Raw genomic sequence first — 15,115 nt, forward strand, 5'->3', positions numbered from 1 at the left:
GGACAGACGTTGGGTAGAGTCAAGAATGGGGCACCGAGACTCATCATTCCTACACAGAATGCCATAATAAACTACATACAATGATCAAACCAGAGTTCACTGAGTCTCTTCTACATAATGAATCAATAATAGATGATAAGATTATGCATTATAACAATGTTAGTGTGTCGTGCGTATCACAAGCTATGGCTAGCTCAGACATCATCTGATGTGAATGTGAAACATAGCTAGCTAGCTAGCTATGTTTCACATTCACACTTTCACCTAAGAAACTGTTATTACCAAAATACATTTTTTTATGTCAATAAAAATCTTAGACATTATGAGAAGGCTATCTTTATTGTCACATAATTCATTTTTACCTGCAAGGTGGTACGGTTGTTAGCGCTGCTGCTTTTTCTTTGAGTATTGAGTATAAAATGATGTGCTATAACAATGTTAATGTCAGTAGTTTGCAGTGTAGCAAGCTGTAGCTAGCTATCTTTAAGATTCACAGTTTCATATAAGAAACTAGCATTACCAAAATACTTTTTTTGAACAAATGTTTTAGACATTTTGATAACACCATCTTTATTTATGCACCTTTCAATAGCACTCATTCCTATCGGCTAGATATGCAAACAAGTGGTAGGCATGTGGTAAGGAAGCAATTGACAACCTTTTTGTCTGCCTTATGTTGCCCCCAGGCAACGACGCCCTTGGCATAACGCCATATTGCCCAAAAAAAGACTCCCTCCCCTTCCCCCCCAAAAAAGACCAGTGGCAGTTACAATTGTGATGAAATTTTAATTGCAATCTGCTTCGTGAGCTGTGAAACACCCCATGTTCTGGATGTGTGAGACAGAAACTGTTTTCGTTTGACGATTTTCAAGTAGTTTTACCTTTTCCATTCATGCTCTGCAACGATTTTTTTCAGCTGTTTCAGCCATGCTGAGGGGAGCTGAATGAAACGGTCTGGGCGGTACCATTATGATTTAGGGGACACTCGTGTTACAAAGTCCGAACATACGCGGCTCCATCGTACAAGAAGACATCGGGATTGTTGTCTGGTGTTTCTGTTTGATGAATATGTCATTTAATTCGGTGTAGGTGTGATTTAAGCGGCAGAGGTCGGTACTGACACGCCACCTTTCTTACCCCCTCCCTTTGTCGGGTTGGTCTGCGCCAAGATGATGTCTGAGCAGCCCTTTAAAGCCGCTGCACTTCCGAGATGAACCGAGGAGGAGCTGCGCCACTCAGTGAGGAGGACAGACAGCCAGACAATCTCTTCTAAAGAAAGAAAGAGAGAGAGAGAAAAAAAGCTGAATCTTTTAGCCTCTTGACAGGCTATGCTGACACAACACATCTGGAATCTGGGATGTTTTCCAACTTGGAATCAAAGGAGATTTCTTTTCGTCTCGATCTATGCGGGACGCTGCGTCTGCAACGAAGCAGCACCCTAAATTAGATCTTCCATCAAAAAAAAGTTCTTGTCTTTATTCTTTTTGAAAGCAAGCGTAAAGAAAACAAGTGCAACCGGGACTACTGCCGTAAAACAGGAATGGTTTATCCTCCCGAAGGTTTATTCTATATCGAAATGGATCAAGCACCACCAGGTAAGTCAGGGTTAAACTACAGGCAGCCATTGTCTTGGCTGCGCTGCGGCTTCCCTAAAAAAAAAAAAAAAAAAAAGCCATCCCTCTCTTCCCGTCCTTCTCCTTTTCTCGAAGCATCGTCTTCTGTCATATCTGTAATAGAGATGATTAAATGCTGCACATGCAGGCGGGTTTAATGACCGTCTCCCGGGTGCCGCTGCGCTCCCCCAGCGGCGTTGCCCGGGCATGCATAGCGCAATTCACTTGGCAATTACGTAATACCCTCTTCGGAGGATCGGGCGCAGGGAGCGAGCTCGCGAGCTTGCTCTCTTTTTCTTTTGTCTCGGCGCGCGCTCGCCGGGCTCGCGGTGACGGAGTCGATTCAGTAGGCTGCGGTCGGCTTTGCTTCGGCATTAGCCAGAAAAAGAAAACAAAAGAAAGGGGGAAAAAAAAAATAAATGTGAGGAAAAGAAGTGGACTCAGGGTGCGTTAATGAGCGACTCCATGAAACGAGTGCTTTGTCCTCCTCCGCAGCCAGCCGTGCTTAATTTGTCCGCCTGCTCCCCTGAAAGTAGGCTACAGGCGAGAAGCGCAGACTGATAGGTCTCGTGACGAACAGGTCCGCTTTGTGGTTTTATTATTTGTTTTTAACCATATGACTATTAATGCGTCATTGCACTTTTATGACAGTGACAATGGCTGTGATTAAAAGTTAAATATTATAGGCCATTACAAACATTACAAATCCACGTTTGTTGAAATTGTCCAAAGGCTCGCATCATTTTTAGCCGCAGTTAATGAGGCGGCTTTTGATGTGCGCGACATGTCTCACCACCCAGGGTGGTGAGGACCCAGGGGGCGGCAGAAGAACACAAGATCAACAAAAAGAAATAGATAATAAAGATGTGGGGTTTTTTTTTTGGTATGTTTTATTTGTGCCTTCCTATTCAGTGAAATGCACATAGAGAATTCAACATTCAAAGTCATGCCAGTTCAAATTCGGTGCAAAGTCAAAGTTGGAACTGGTAGATTTGTAACACTTGTGGATAAAATAAATAAATAAATTATTGAATTTCATATGCACATGCTATCCAACACTAACCCAATCATTACTTTTTCCAGTTCATCATTTTGACATTATATATATTTATATTTTAATTTTACTGATTATGTATGTAAAGGCGCCTACATATATGTGTGTGGAGGAAGGGGCATAGGTTGGGACTTGAGGAAAACTACCAGGGAAGGAAAAAAAAAAAGCTTAGTATGGGTCATACTTAATACTTAATTATGAGACATTGCATTGCCCTCTCTGATCCATTAGCAGGGATGTTGATTTTGGCAGTCGGGGGCTTAGCGTTCTGGCAAGGGATCAGAAAAGAGACAAAGACGGACGAGGTGGTTGCGCAGAAGAAAATTTTTCAGACTTCCAGAGTCTCACCACATTCGTGCCTCCTGCACCTGCCTTTTGCTTATTTTAAGGTCAGAAAAAGAGGTGAGCGGATGCTGCGCGACCGCCACATTTTCTCCCCCCCGACCGCCTCATGAAAGGCACTTTTGTCCAGCCGTGAAATATACCGCCCTTCAACTCCTCTTGATGTGGTTCGCCCTACTTTTTATACGTGTAATGTGTTTATTTTAAAGAAATGCTGACTCTTAGATTTTTTCCCCCCTCTCTCTCTTATATACCTTGAAAATGTACACTATGTAAACTTAATGGATAGGAGGGCTAGTCTGAATTATAATCCAGAGGTTTTCCACACCTGTCGGGACAGCTGAAGTCAGCTTCCAAGAAGCAAAATTAAAGGAGAAAAAAAATGCTGTTTTAGTCTAGTAATAATTACTGTTCCCACGTTTTGTGCAATTAAAAATTCCCGGTTTATCACCACCACTTCTGAAGAGATAATGACCCCCACTCAGAGTCTTCCTAATGATTTGGCCTCCTGACATCTGTTGGAAACATGCCTGGGCTTGCCCTCAGATCCTAACCAGTTTCATCATATGAGGGTGTTTTAAAGAAGTGGGTGTGTGTGGTGGTGTGAACCGGAGGAGTTAATCTTATGGTAATTCCTTTCACCATACATATAAAATGTAACTTTTTTTCGTGTGTGTGTGTGTGTGTGTAGCTCTTCCTCCCCGGTCCACAAAGCCAGCGATGAACAACAACAACAGCTGCCTTTCTCCACCCGTATGTTCGCTTCAGGACGCCGAATGGTACTGGGGAGATATAACAAGGTAATGCAACTTTTTCGGGATGAAAAATGTATTATTATTTTTTATTTATTTATCCAGATTTACTGAATCTGGTTTGTTGGAAAGTAAGACCTATGTCTTCTGATTTATCCACAGGGACGAGGTGAACGAGAAGCTTCGCGACACACCTGATGGCTCCTTCCTGGTGCGGGACGCGTCCACGAAGCTGCAAGGAGATTTTACTTTGACTTTACGGTATGTTAAAGAAAGGGGAGGAAAAGATGGAGAGAAATCTGTCCAATCTGACCGTGACTCTCCAATCTAACTCTCTGCCTTCCAAATTTTTTTTTTCCACCATCGCAGGAAAGACGGACACAACAAGCTAATCAAAATCTACCACCGTGACGGGAAGTACGGCTTCTCGGACCCCTTCACATTCACGTCGGTGGTGGAGCTCATCTGGTATTACCAGCACCACTCGCTGGTGGAGTACAACGCCATGCTGGACCTGATGCTCATGCATCCCGTTTCCCGTTTCCAACAGGTCAGCAAGGTCTGCCACCGTTAATACGTCCTACCATACAGACGTTTAAAAAAAACTGAAGTGAGTGTAAGTTGTACGTCTTTTGATTGGCTGCCGTTTTGGACTTCAGGTGAAAGAAGACAGTGTTGACGTTGCTGGCAGAAAGCTCAAAGAGGTCCACAATCAGTACCAAGAGAAGTCGAAAGAGTTTGACCGTCTTTATGAAGCCTTCACCAAAACCTCGCAGGTAACAGGCTGGTTTTTAGGAGTCGGCATCTTTCGTTAGGACGACAGTGTTAGGGCCATGCAAAGAGCAAACGGAGAATTTAAAAATAACATTACGAGGATAAAGTCAAGATAAAATTAGAATAAAATAATATTTAGAGAATAAAGCCAATGCTACAAGAAAGACGTCGTACAGGAACCAAGTTGAAATGGTACAAGAATAAAGTTGAAATACTTTGAGAGTAAACTCATAAAACTACCAGAATAAAGTCATAATATTACAAGAACAAAGACAGTATTACGAGAGAAAAGTCATAAAAGAATAAAGTTATAGTAGCCTATTACAAAAATGAAGTAATAAAATTCTAAAAATATTTTATTCTCATTGTATTTCGACTCTGTTCTCGTATTATTTTGACTTTATTCTGGTAATTTTTGTTTCCTAATGTGGCTCTAATACTCTGCGGTACATTACAAATGTTTTTTTTTATCTCATAAATCTTTCTTCCTGCCTTTCAGGAGATCCAGATGAAGCGCACGGCAATAGAGGCCTTCAACGAGGCGATGCTGATCTTCGAGGAGCAGTGTCGCGAGCAGGAGCGATACGGAGAGGAGTTCGAGAGGAACAGTCTATCGGAGGGAGCCGACAATGATTTGGAGAGGTACTTAAAACATGATGCGGCTTTAAAAAAAAAATGTAAATGCTGCTCCCTCATATTCATCTTAGTTGGATCCGTGACATTTGCTTCCTTCCTCCCTCCGTAGCTTTCTGATCAATTACGAAAAGCTGAAGTGCCGACTTGGAGAGATTTACGACAGCAAGCTGCACCTGGAGGAGGACTTGAGGACGCAGGTGGAGGACTACAGAGAGACGGACAGGAAGATCAGCAACTTGCGGCCTGACCTCATCCAGCTTCGCAACATCCGAGACCTGTATCTCAAGTGAGTACTTTGTCCCTGGCTACCCATGGAAGCCCTTAAGACAAACCAGTTTGAGTTTTGCTGACGTTGTAGATTTAATTGGGGAAAAAAAATCCTATGTTCTTCCAGCTGGCTTAATCACAAAGGAGTACGGCAGAAACGCATAAACGACTGGCTTGGGATACACAACGACAGCCTCGATGAGTAAGTTTCAACAAATGCTCTTACAGCCAGAAAGTTGTGCTTCACTTTTAGACATATATATTTATATATAGTACAATTCTTGGTCTTCCAGCACATACGTATTGAAGGGAGATGAGAAGAACCTACCACATCAAGACGAGGCGAGTTGGTTCGTCGGGGAACTGAGTCGAACGCAGGCGGAGGAGATGCTTCAAGGCAAAGTTTCCGGAACGTTCCTGATCCGGGAGAGCAGCAAGCAGGGATGCTACGCCTGCTCTGTTGTGTGAGTATTCAGCAGCTGTGGCTACTTTTGATAAGATCCTCACTATGGGTGGAATGAGATTTAATGCCATGAGAAATCACAATGCTAATTTCAATGATTTCTAAGAACTAGCTAACAGCTAGCAACCCCCAAAAATTTGCAGCTAATCTAAAGGCCTGTCAGGCTTTTTTTAATTTTTTTTAGGCTCAGTTCAAAAAACCTGGTCTGACACTTAAAGACTCATGGAAAACCTAGTTTGAGATTAAGAAAGCATTTAATTTGACTTGTGAACACAGAGAAAATGGCATTGCTCAGAGGTCTTTTATTTATAAGCTCCACCCTGAACACATAACACTGCAAAAACACAACATTTTTGGTGTAGTTTCCAGTGCAAATATCTTAGTACATTTAAAATAAGAAAACTAACTTGCATTTAACTTTTTAGTAAAAAAAAAAAAAAACAAGAGCTTGTTTTAAACTAATAATTTATTATCAAAAAAGTACTAGCTACACAGGCAGATTATTTCACTATGACATTTTTTCCTTTGTGTAGGTGAAATCTGCCAATGGAACTTGTACTATTTTGTCAATATTACGGAATTATTTACTTTAAACAATCTTGCTGAAAAGTTATGTGTAGGTTAGTTTCGTCTTCTTTTTTTTTTCAAAGTGTAATGATATGTTTGCACAAGAAACTAGACCCAAATCACTTTATATGCATTGTATAACCACACCTGTAGAAATCAGCCATGTTCCAGACGGCTGTTGCTCAGTGACGCTTTCTGTTTTCTGCAGCGTGAACGAAGAGGTGAAGCACTGCATGATCTACAGTACTTCCCACGGCTACGGCTTTGCCGAGCCCTACGACGCCCACTGCTCGCTCAAAGACCTCGTCCTGCACTACCACCTCCACTCCCTAGCGCAGCACAACGACGCCCTGGACGTCCGGCTGCTGCACCCCGTGCACGCCAAGGCGGCGGACCCTGCTTCCCAGCACTCCGACGAACACAAACTGTTACAGACTCCAAAACACATGCCACCGGGACTCCCGCCCGCAGCCCCGGAGATGTGATCGAGCGGCAAGAGACTTTCCGTCGCGTACCCTGTGAGAAGGACTGCGTTATAAAACGGTGCATCGTGTAGAAGAATTGCACTACCGGTGATTCCATCAGCTTTCGCCAGTGGGATCTTGCAGATTTGAAGTGGGACCGGAACTTGAATGTCAACTTGACTGTTTCAAACTGATTTTCTACTTCAGCGTTTCAGCGCCGTTTGTTCAAAGGCCCTCCCCGGGGCCACCCTTTCTGTCGGGTTGTGGGGCTGTGGGGAGGGGGAAATCCTCGACCAAGAGTTCGTCCACTGGCGTCGGGGGCGCTGTGCCCTCCCAGTTGCTGGAAATGTCCATTTCCGACATTGGAAATCGATTCAGCACTTCAGATTTAACCAATATCCCAGATGTATTGGGGTTGCGACTATAAAGTGCATTTGTGAGGGGGGACAAAAAAAAAAGACACGAGGTCGGTATCAGTTAGGTGGGTTAAAATAAAATGCCACATGTGAATATGTTAAAAAGAAAAAAAAAAAGAAGTCATGGTGCATCTTAACTACTTGCCACCCCCCCTTTTTTTATATAAAACTATTCATATACAATGGATAATTATGTAGCATTAACATACTGTAGAAAACCATTGTAAAGGCATACTCAATGTTATTACCCATTGACCAAAGCACTTAATAGTGAGCAAAAACGACATCCCTGTTTTAGTGTGTGGTAACTGCATTTTGGCAAGGGTAGGGCGCCGTATGTACACCTGCTGACGTGCTGATCGAAACATAATCTGAAGTACTGTATGTTATATTCTGTTACTCAAAGAAGTATAAGCTTTTTGTATTCTATATATATTTTTTCTATAAACACGCCACAAGATGAAAGCTTGAAGAAAGTGCAATCCAACAGTATTTCTATTGTTGCAATGTGTGACGAGAATGACGGAGGTGGCCGACGGTGTCGCTAGTTGGCAAGAGGTTGACATCTGCCACAAAAAAAAAAAAAAAAAAAATGCACTCTACCCCCCTGACCCCTGGTGGTTTTTGTTTTATTTTATTTTTTAAATTTTGTTTATTTTTTTTCGGGATTGCGCGGCCTCCGATGTTTGTGTGAACTGCCAGAGGTCCGGAAGTATCCTGCCTCCATTACTTGAATTGTGGCGTTGCTCCAGCTATGAATGTTCCTTTATTTTTTTGTTTTCTTAACACGCAGCCTACATAGCTTAAGAGGAAAGGAATCCATGTTAAACTCGGCACATTTTTATTGTTTTTGTTGGGGTTTTTTCCAAGGTAAAGGACAACTTTGTATAGAGATGCCATAACATGTGTTGCTCATGTTGGTTGGTGGGGAGGAGGTTGATGACGGATCCTCTTGAGAAATTATGGAGGACTGAGGAAACATCCTCGAGGAAAAAGCTAAGCAATGTGAGATCCTGGCCTTTATCTTGCTGAGAGACAATAAACTGAGAAAAGTTTTGTCAACTTACGGAGTCGTCTGTGTTTTCTTTCAAAGAGTCGTTGCGCGCTTTGTGATTAAAATTGACATTGCAGAAAGAGCTTCAGCGCTCTACGCCAGATGTGTTCAAATGTCAGCCCGTTGAACAACAGTACAAATTTTGACAATTATTTTTTTGTCAAAAAAATTCATTGACTTTTTGGTTTTGTTAATGAAATTTGTGATTTTTTTTTTATGGACTAATTTTACTGAATGTTCTTGTTGCTAGGTGAAGACTAGCAAACCCTTTTATGGACTTACAGTGGTTAGTTCTTTTAAATTAAATATTCCATGTTTTATCTTTTACTGAGCAGTAACTCACAATAAAAATATTCTTTCTATGTTATGGCCCCTCACAATTTTGCAAAATGTTTGGACACCACTGCATTACATTGCAGGAATTTACATAAGTCAGAGGGGGAAATTATGAGGAACCAATAAGACTGCTTTAATTTGTCACATGACTGTTTGTGGATATCTACTCAAATCCCCTTTTGGGGGATTACATCTTTGATAGCTTAGTGAAATTTTATGGCGACAGTGAATCATTATGGAGTCATGTTATTTCAGAAGTACATTAAGGGTTATATATAATACACGTGGTCCATTCATCATGATTTCCCTTTGATCAGTTAAAGGTACATTTCATGTTGGCTGTGATAAAGTAGACGTCAGGCTCTTAGGTTTTTATGCACTGAAGAGGACAAATGTAGAAATCACACTCCATGTTCAGTATCAGGATGAGGATAAAGAGGGTGAAATGCAGTAAAAGGTGCTGTAATAGCCCGAAATTCACTGTAACCAACATTTAATGTCTCTTTGTTAAGCTGTAAATATCTACACTAAATGATGAAGAATAGCTCTACAAGAGACAGTGTTCTTGTTTTCACAGCAGAACGATGTTGCCTTCAGGAAACATTCTGACAAGAACATGCTTCTATGTTTGAATTTTTTTTTTTTTTTTTTTACAAAAAAAGCTAATTGTTTTCTGTTGTGCATTATGTTACAATGTTACCTGCTTTAACAAACCCCACAAAAACTTTTCAAAAGATCTATAATGTCTTTAGACTATGCCCTATTAGTCTATTTTAAAACACAAAAGCACTCAAGACATTTTAATAATGCATACCGTAGATGGTTAACACATTGTCTAAAGTTTGCCGTTTCTCTTTCAGACATCCACTGAAGTCTGAAAACCTTTTTTTCTTGCCCACAAGAGTTCAGAAGGCTTTGTGGGCAGCGGAGGACACTCTGTGGACAGATGTGTGGGTTTTGGGGGGGTGGGGAGAAAGAGAGGAAGTGATGAAGACAATGGCAGGATGTGTGTGAGGTCTCTGTACTCTAGGTGCCATTAAGTCACCGGAAAAATATGTATACCCAGCTAGCTGTGCGAGGAATGCCATATCTTGAAAAATAACTTTCACTTAAACGCTTCGCTGAAAGGAATGCAGGAATGTCATTTTCCACATTGCCAGCTTTAGAACATCCCGGGCTTCCGTCCCACGTTGTGTATTCAGCAGTCGGCCCCATTGTTACCTGATAACAGTTAAACTGTTCCGAGTTTACAGACCGGGCCTCTGCGTCTCAGAAGAGGCCCGGTCTGTAACCCATTGCAGAGATTGCTGTCGATGACCCTAGATGACACTACTACAGGTCCTGAGTGACCTCAACAACAGGTGGCCTCTTTCAAGCATCACATGAGGTCTGCATTCGGTGAGGATTAATGAGGCACAGTTCCAGGGCACGGATTACTCCTCGTTACCTGTGTCAGCTTGGAAGGCTCTGTTGGGATTGACCATATGCACCGAAGATAGATGGACAGGACAAAATGTACCAAAGGTGAGTCATCCTCGGGCTGCGTGAGAGTCCAAACTGACAAATAGGGAGTGGGTGGAGGGACAGGAAAGAGGAGGGACAGGAAAAAATATGTTCGGGGAATAGATTTCACACGTATTTGCCGAAGTCAACTTGCTTAATAAAAAGCCAGGCGTATTTTAGTGGGAGGCTGGTATTTTCTAGGGTTGAGTTTTGTAGCTGTTTGGGCTAGCTTCTAGCATCTACTGCTACATGTGCTAGAAGAAAAAGGTCCACATTTGCAGGGTGTAAATTTTACATCAGACAAGTGTGGATCAGGAAAACTGTAGTGGAAAACTGTAAGCTCTTTAAACTGCTCACCAGAGCTGTCCAGTACTGCATACTTTTGCATTGATCCGGTACAAAGTAAATTACTGATACAAGTACTTTTTATTCAAGTTTTATTTAAGTTATCCTTTGAATGGTTTTGTTCAAACCTACAACAGAATATGGACAAAGTTTATCGACATCCAAAAATTTTTTTAATAATATACTGACATGATTTGTGTGCATTTTTCCTGAACAAACAACTGGGTTTCCCACTATCACCCCTACCACTTGGTTTAGCAGGTTTTCTGGAGGAAACCCAGCACAAAGTGAAAAAACTTATCATTTGAGACCAAATCCAAACTAATTTCATTTTTCTGATAGGTTTGAGAAACTACAGCAAAAAATTTAAAACAAATTCAGGAGGCAATCTAAAACTAAAGCATTGATCTTACCACAGTAATACCCGATACTGATACTGACTTGATATCGATACATTGATAGAAGTGCAAAGCTGGTGGAGACATACCCCAAGGACTTGCAGTCATACATCCCAGAGCAAGGCATGACTCTGGGGGGTCTGAATACAAAAGGATACCTCACTTTTCAGACTTTTATTTGTAAAAAACATGGTAACCAGTGTAGACAAAATCGGCCCTTGGCAGATAGAGGCTTGTCATCTACCATTTTACTAGATATAGAAGAAAACTGATGTGGTTGTTGCGTAACAGCTCTGCTAAACAAACGACTCTTGATGATGTGGTTTGCAGCACCATTCTGCTGTACCGAGCTCGACCCAAAGTTGACTCTGGAATTTATCCTGGCTTCAGTAATGGAAATAAGGGGATCGAAACAACACACCCCCCACGTCACAGAGCCCTCCAAAATAAACACGCCGTTGAATCAACTAGCATTTGTTGTAATTATGGTGGGGATTCTTCCTCTGTGGTCCCCAATAGTTGGCGAACTGATCTCTTAAAGGCCTGCAGTTAGATTAAATATTGTTCTACCAACATTTCAAACAAGACTGGTGTATCATTTTTGTTTGGAAGGGAAGCCAGGGGGAGGGTTAGTGGAAAAAGAAAATAAACCATATGCAAATGTTTGGGAGCAGAGATTTTAACTATCAGAACACTTTTGCCAAGGTCTGAGTTCATTTATATTTGCTCTTTATAGGGTTATAAAACAATCTAAATCTGACCTCAAATTGAGCTAAACACACATTAGATTCCACAGTCATTATTTAGGAAAAAAAAAATCTGAAGCCAAAAAGAAACTATGTGTGAACAACTAATTACATCCTTTCTGCCTTAACAGCAGAAGCTAAATATCACTAATCAATTGGTCATTAGAAACTGAGACGGTATCCAAGGGGGTTTGGCAGTGTGAAGGTCAGGACTCATACTGGTGTTATGTTCAGCATAAGAAAATTTTTTTCTTTCTGAAACAGGAAAGTTTGTCACCGTTTGTGCCCTTCGTCTACATGGAAACAGTGTTTTAGGAGATTCTACGCGTTTGGGATTTCTTCAAACAGGCTCCTCATTGAAAACTTTACCCTGGTGTATTCATGTAGACAGTGAAAACGCCTCTTTTGTGAAAACCAGACGTATTAGCTCTAACTTGACCTATGACCTGAAACGCGTCATAAGCATCGTAATGAGAGATTGCATGTTTGTAGATTCCCTGATTGATTAACTTCACAAAATTATCTGTACGCTGTGCTATTTGACTGAAAAGAGAAGGCTGACAAGTGACATATTTCATGTTTGCATTTTTGTTTTGTTGTTGTATTTACTACTAACTTTGTGTGGAGTCTCTTTACTAATGTCCTATACTTCATGTTTACTGACTATACAGGTGTAGGGAGAGAAAAAAAGCGTTTTGGACAGTTCTCTGTGTTTTGGTGTGGATGAAAACATTTCTGGAAACGACCGTTAGTGTTTCTGAAACTGGCAACTGTTTCCTTGTGGACATGGTCTGAAAGGGAGGGAAGGTATAAGCAAATAACCTCAGAGAAGCAATTCTTGCTACCTATCAATCCGAGAATGACTAAAGTATTTCAAGTTATGGATGGCCCAACAATTTCACCCAGAGGTTGTACCGTGCAATACCCAAACAAACTTGGGTGTTTTCACGCCAGTATACTGGGTTCGATTGGGGACCAAACTTGCAACATTTGTTACATTTTCAACTGGTGTGGTTCACTTTCACGCTGCAATATTTCAAACTAACCTGAAAAACTGTTCCTTCACCTCACCTGTGGTGGGACTGCATCAAGGACCACTGAAGGAAACGACACAAAAATCAATAAAGAAGATACTGAGCGCAACCTCCTTCTTTAAGAAATGTAAACAAAAATCGAAGTGGAATCATATTTTAGAGGTCATAAGATTTCACGTTTGTCGTTGGTAAAAACACGAGGCATTTCTCCTGCTAGCGCTAGAGTCGTGAGTTTGTTTTGGTTCTATTTACCCAGAATGCCCTGTGCAACAGTTCGCTTCTTGCTTTTAGAGCGTCCACTTGGCGTTCACTATGCATTTAAACTGAACTTAGGTTTTTAGGCAGACCAGAGTTCGCTTTTTTTGGAGTTCCATTGCACATTCACACCTCTCAAAACGAACCGGACTTTCTAGATAAACGAACCAGAGTTTGCCTGAAGCGAACTATGACTGGTGTGAAGGGACCCGGAAAAAAAATATCCAAGAGGTCTCGTTGGTAAGTTCATTGTCAATGTTCGTAATACTGGTATTAGAAAAGCACAGAATAAATATGGTTTGTTTGCAAGGGTTGCCTGGGGGTGGGGGAGATTACTGCTAAACTACTACTAAAGTTGGAACAAAAATGACTTCTAGAAAAGTCTCTTAATTCCACCCTCTGTGTCTGAATTCATTATAAAAGGTCTTGTATTAGTCATTCATTCAGTTCTCTCCTTTAACCCTTTTCTCCCTCCCAGCCCGCACGGCCCCCCGTCAGCGAGCTTCCTCCTTTAAAATCCTCACATTTTTGCCTCACAGCTCTCGATTTAAATTGGTTCTGACTGACAAAGAACGGGGGGTAGCAGGACGAATTACCTTTGGAGTCACGCCTATAACACAAACACACACGACCAACTGTCTCGCAGGCTTTTAGAAAAATAGCTTTTCGTTTTCAGTTCGGAGGAGCCAATCGAGCTTCTCCTCTCCTCTGTCTCTGTCCGACTCCACACTTTCACGCTCCGGGATCAACCAATGGGAGTCAGAGAACGCGCTGCCCCCTCGGCCAATCAGCAAGCAGTTGCTATGTTAAAGGCAGAATCGATAAGGATTTTTTTTTCCCCCTCTTTTTTTTACAGGCTCACGTTATACCGGGCTTATAGGCTGAGGGCAGGAGATCCTGTTGCTTGCCAACCACCATGTAGGGTGCAGACTAGACCCATTAAACACTGCAGCAGAGCCACAGCTCTTTTGTATCACCACAAATAAAACTTTTCTGCTGGCTGTGTGTAATAGTTTAAGCTGTTCGTGGAAAAAAAAAGTTAGGAGGGATATTAGATTCCAGTTTGTTTGTGCTTACAACAGTGCTTACAAGAGTTGAAATTTTGACCGAATGTGAAATAACCCTCATTCATCAGCTGCAAAAAAAAGATCATTTAAATGAAACTATATATGAGTGCCTAATGTTAATATCCTAAAGTCATCTGTATTTGTACACATTTTCAGCAACACTTTATATCATAAAAACATCATAAAGTCGACAATTAGTGTCGTCAAGTTATGTTAAACATTACGTTCTACATTACAGCACCTTGTGAAAATATTTACACCCTTTCAGCTTCACTTTTTAATTAACAACTGTGTATACTTTAAAGTATTTTATGTGACGGGGAACGCCAAGTAAAGCGTAACTGTAAAAAGTGGATGGAAAATAATTCAATGTTTCTAAAATACTTTACAAATAGGTGTGGCATGCATGTGTATTCATCCTGTTAACATAAATAAAACCCAGTGTACCAACTGTCTTCAGAGATCATCTAAGTAAATAAAGTACACTTACTGTGTAATTTTAATAGGTGTAAATCAAGCTATCAAAGACCAAACTACATCGGGAAGGACACTGGAGTATGGCACAGCCACTAAGACATCGTCATCCACCGTGACACACCCTGGCCATTGTCTTCCTACTTAATTCCACTAGATTCACATCTCCATTCAGTTATCCGTCTGCATTTTCTCCCATTGACTTGAATCCCCTTTGGTGGAATTTCAACCGGGCCAATCAGTGAACAGAAGGAGAAGTTGTAACCCTCACGTTGATTTTCTGCGTCATTTTAGAATTGTAATCAGCCTGTTGTTTTAGCAATGACAGTGGAGAAAGTGAACGAAGTTGTTCAGTCCATCTTAGCCACGCTTCCAAATATTGAGTTAATATTAATAGCCATGTTATTCAGCTCGATACTTCTGCCTTCGCAGTTGAGGATGGTTGTTTTCAGCGCAGGCAATTTCCGTTAAGCTACACATGGTCGAACTGACATCATGGTTAAACATTAACGATTGGGTAAAATTTAAAACCTCAACACAGTTCACGTCTTGAGC

General features: G+C 41.3%; 1 protein-coding gene across 2 annotated transcripts; it reads left to right on the forward strand.

Annotated features, from left to right (window-relative positions):
• The first annotated feature begins 1,182 nt into the window (after positions 1-1,182).
• LOC106919021 (phosphatidylinositol 3-kinase regulatory subunit gamma-like) lies at positions 1,183-8,414 on the forward strand. Of its 2 annotated transcripts, none has more exons than XM_014989154.2 (10): positions 1,183-1,595; positions 3,701-3,809; positions 3,924-4,022; positions 4,131-4,320; positions 4,421-4,537; positions 5,035-5,177; positions 5,281-5,457; positions 5,566-5,640; positions 5,732-5,902; positions 6,677-8,414. In XM_014989154.2, exons 1-10 carry the CDS (start codon positions 1,541-1,543, stop codon positions 6,951-6,953), a joined length of 1,413 nt encoding a protein of 470 aa, XP_014844640.2. In that variant the 5' UTR covers positions 1,183-1,540; the 3' UTR covers positions 6,954-8,414. The 2 variants fall into 2 exon arrangements, with proteins under 2 accessions (XP_014844640.2, XP_014844641.2); XM_014989155.2 differs by having other exon boundaries at positions 4,131-4,311.
• Positions 8,415-15,115: the final 6,701 nt, after the last annotated feature.

The sequence above is a fragment of the Poecilia mexicana genome, unplaced genomic scaffold, assembly GCF_051168715.1.
Source record: "Poecilia mexicana isolate PSO_F unplaced genomic scaffold, ASM5116871v1 scaffold_17, whole genome shotgun sequence".
NCBI classification, from domain to species: domain Eukaryota; kingdom Metazoa; phylum Chordata; class Actinopteri; order Cyprinodontiformes; family Poeciliidae; genus Poecilia; species Poecilia mexicana.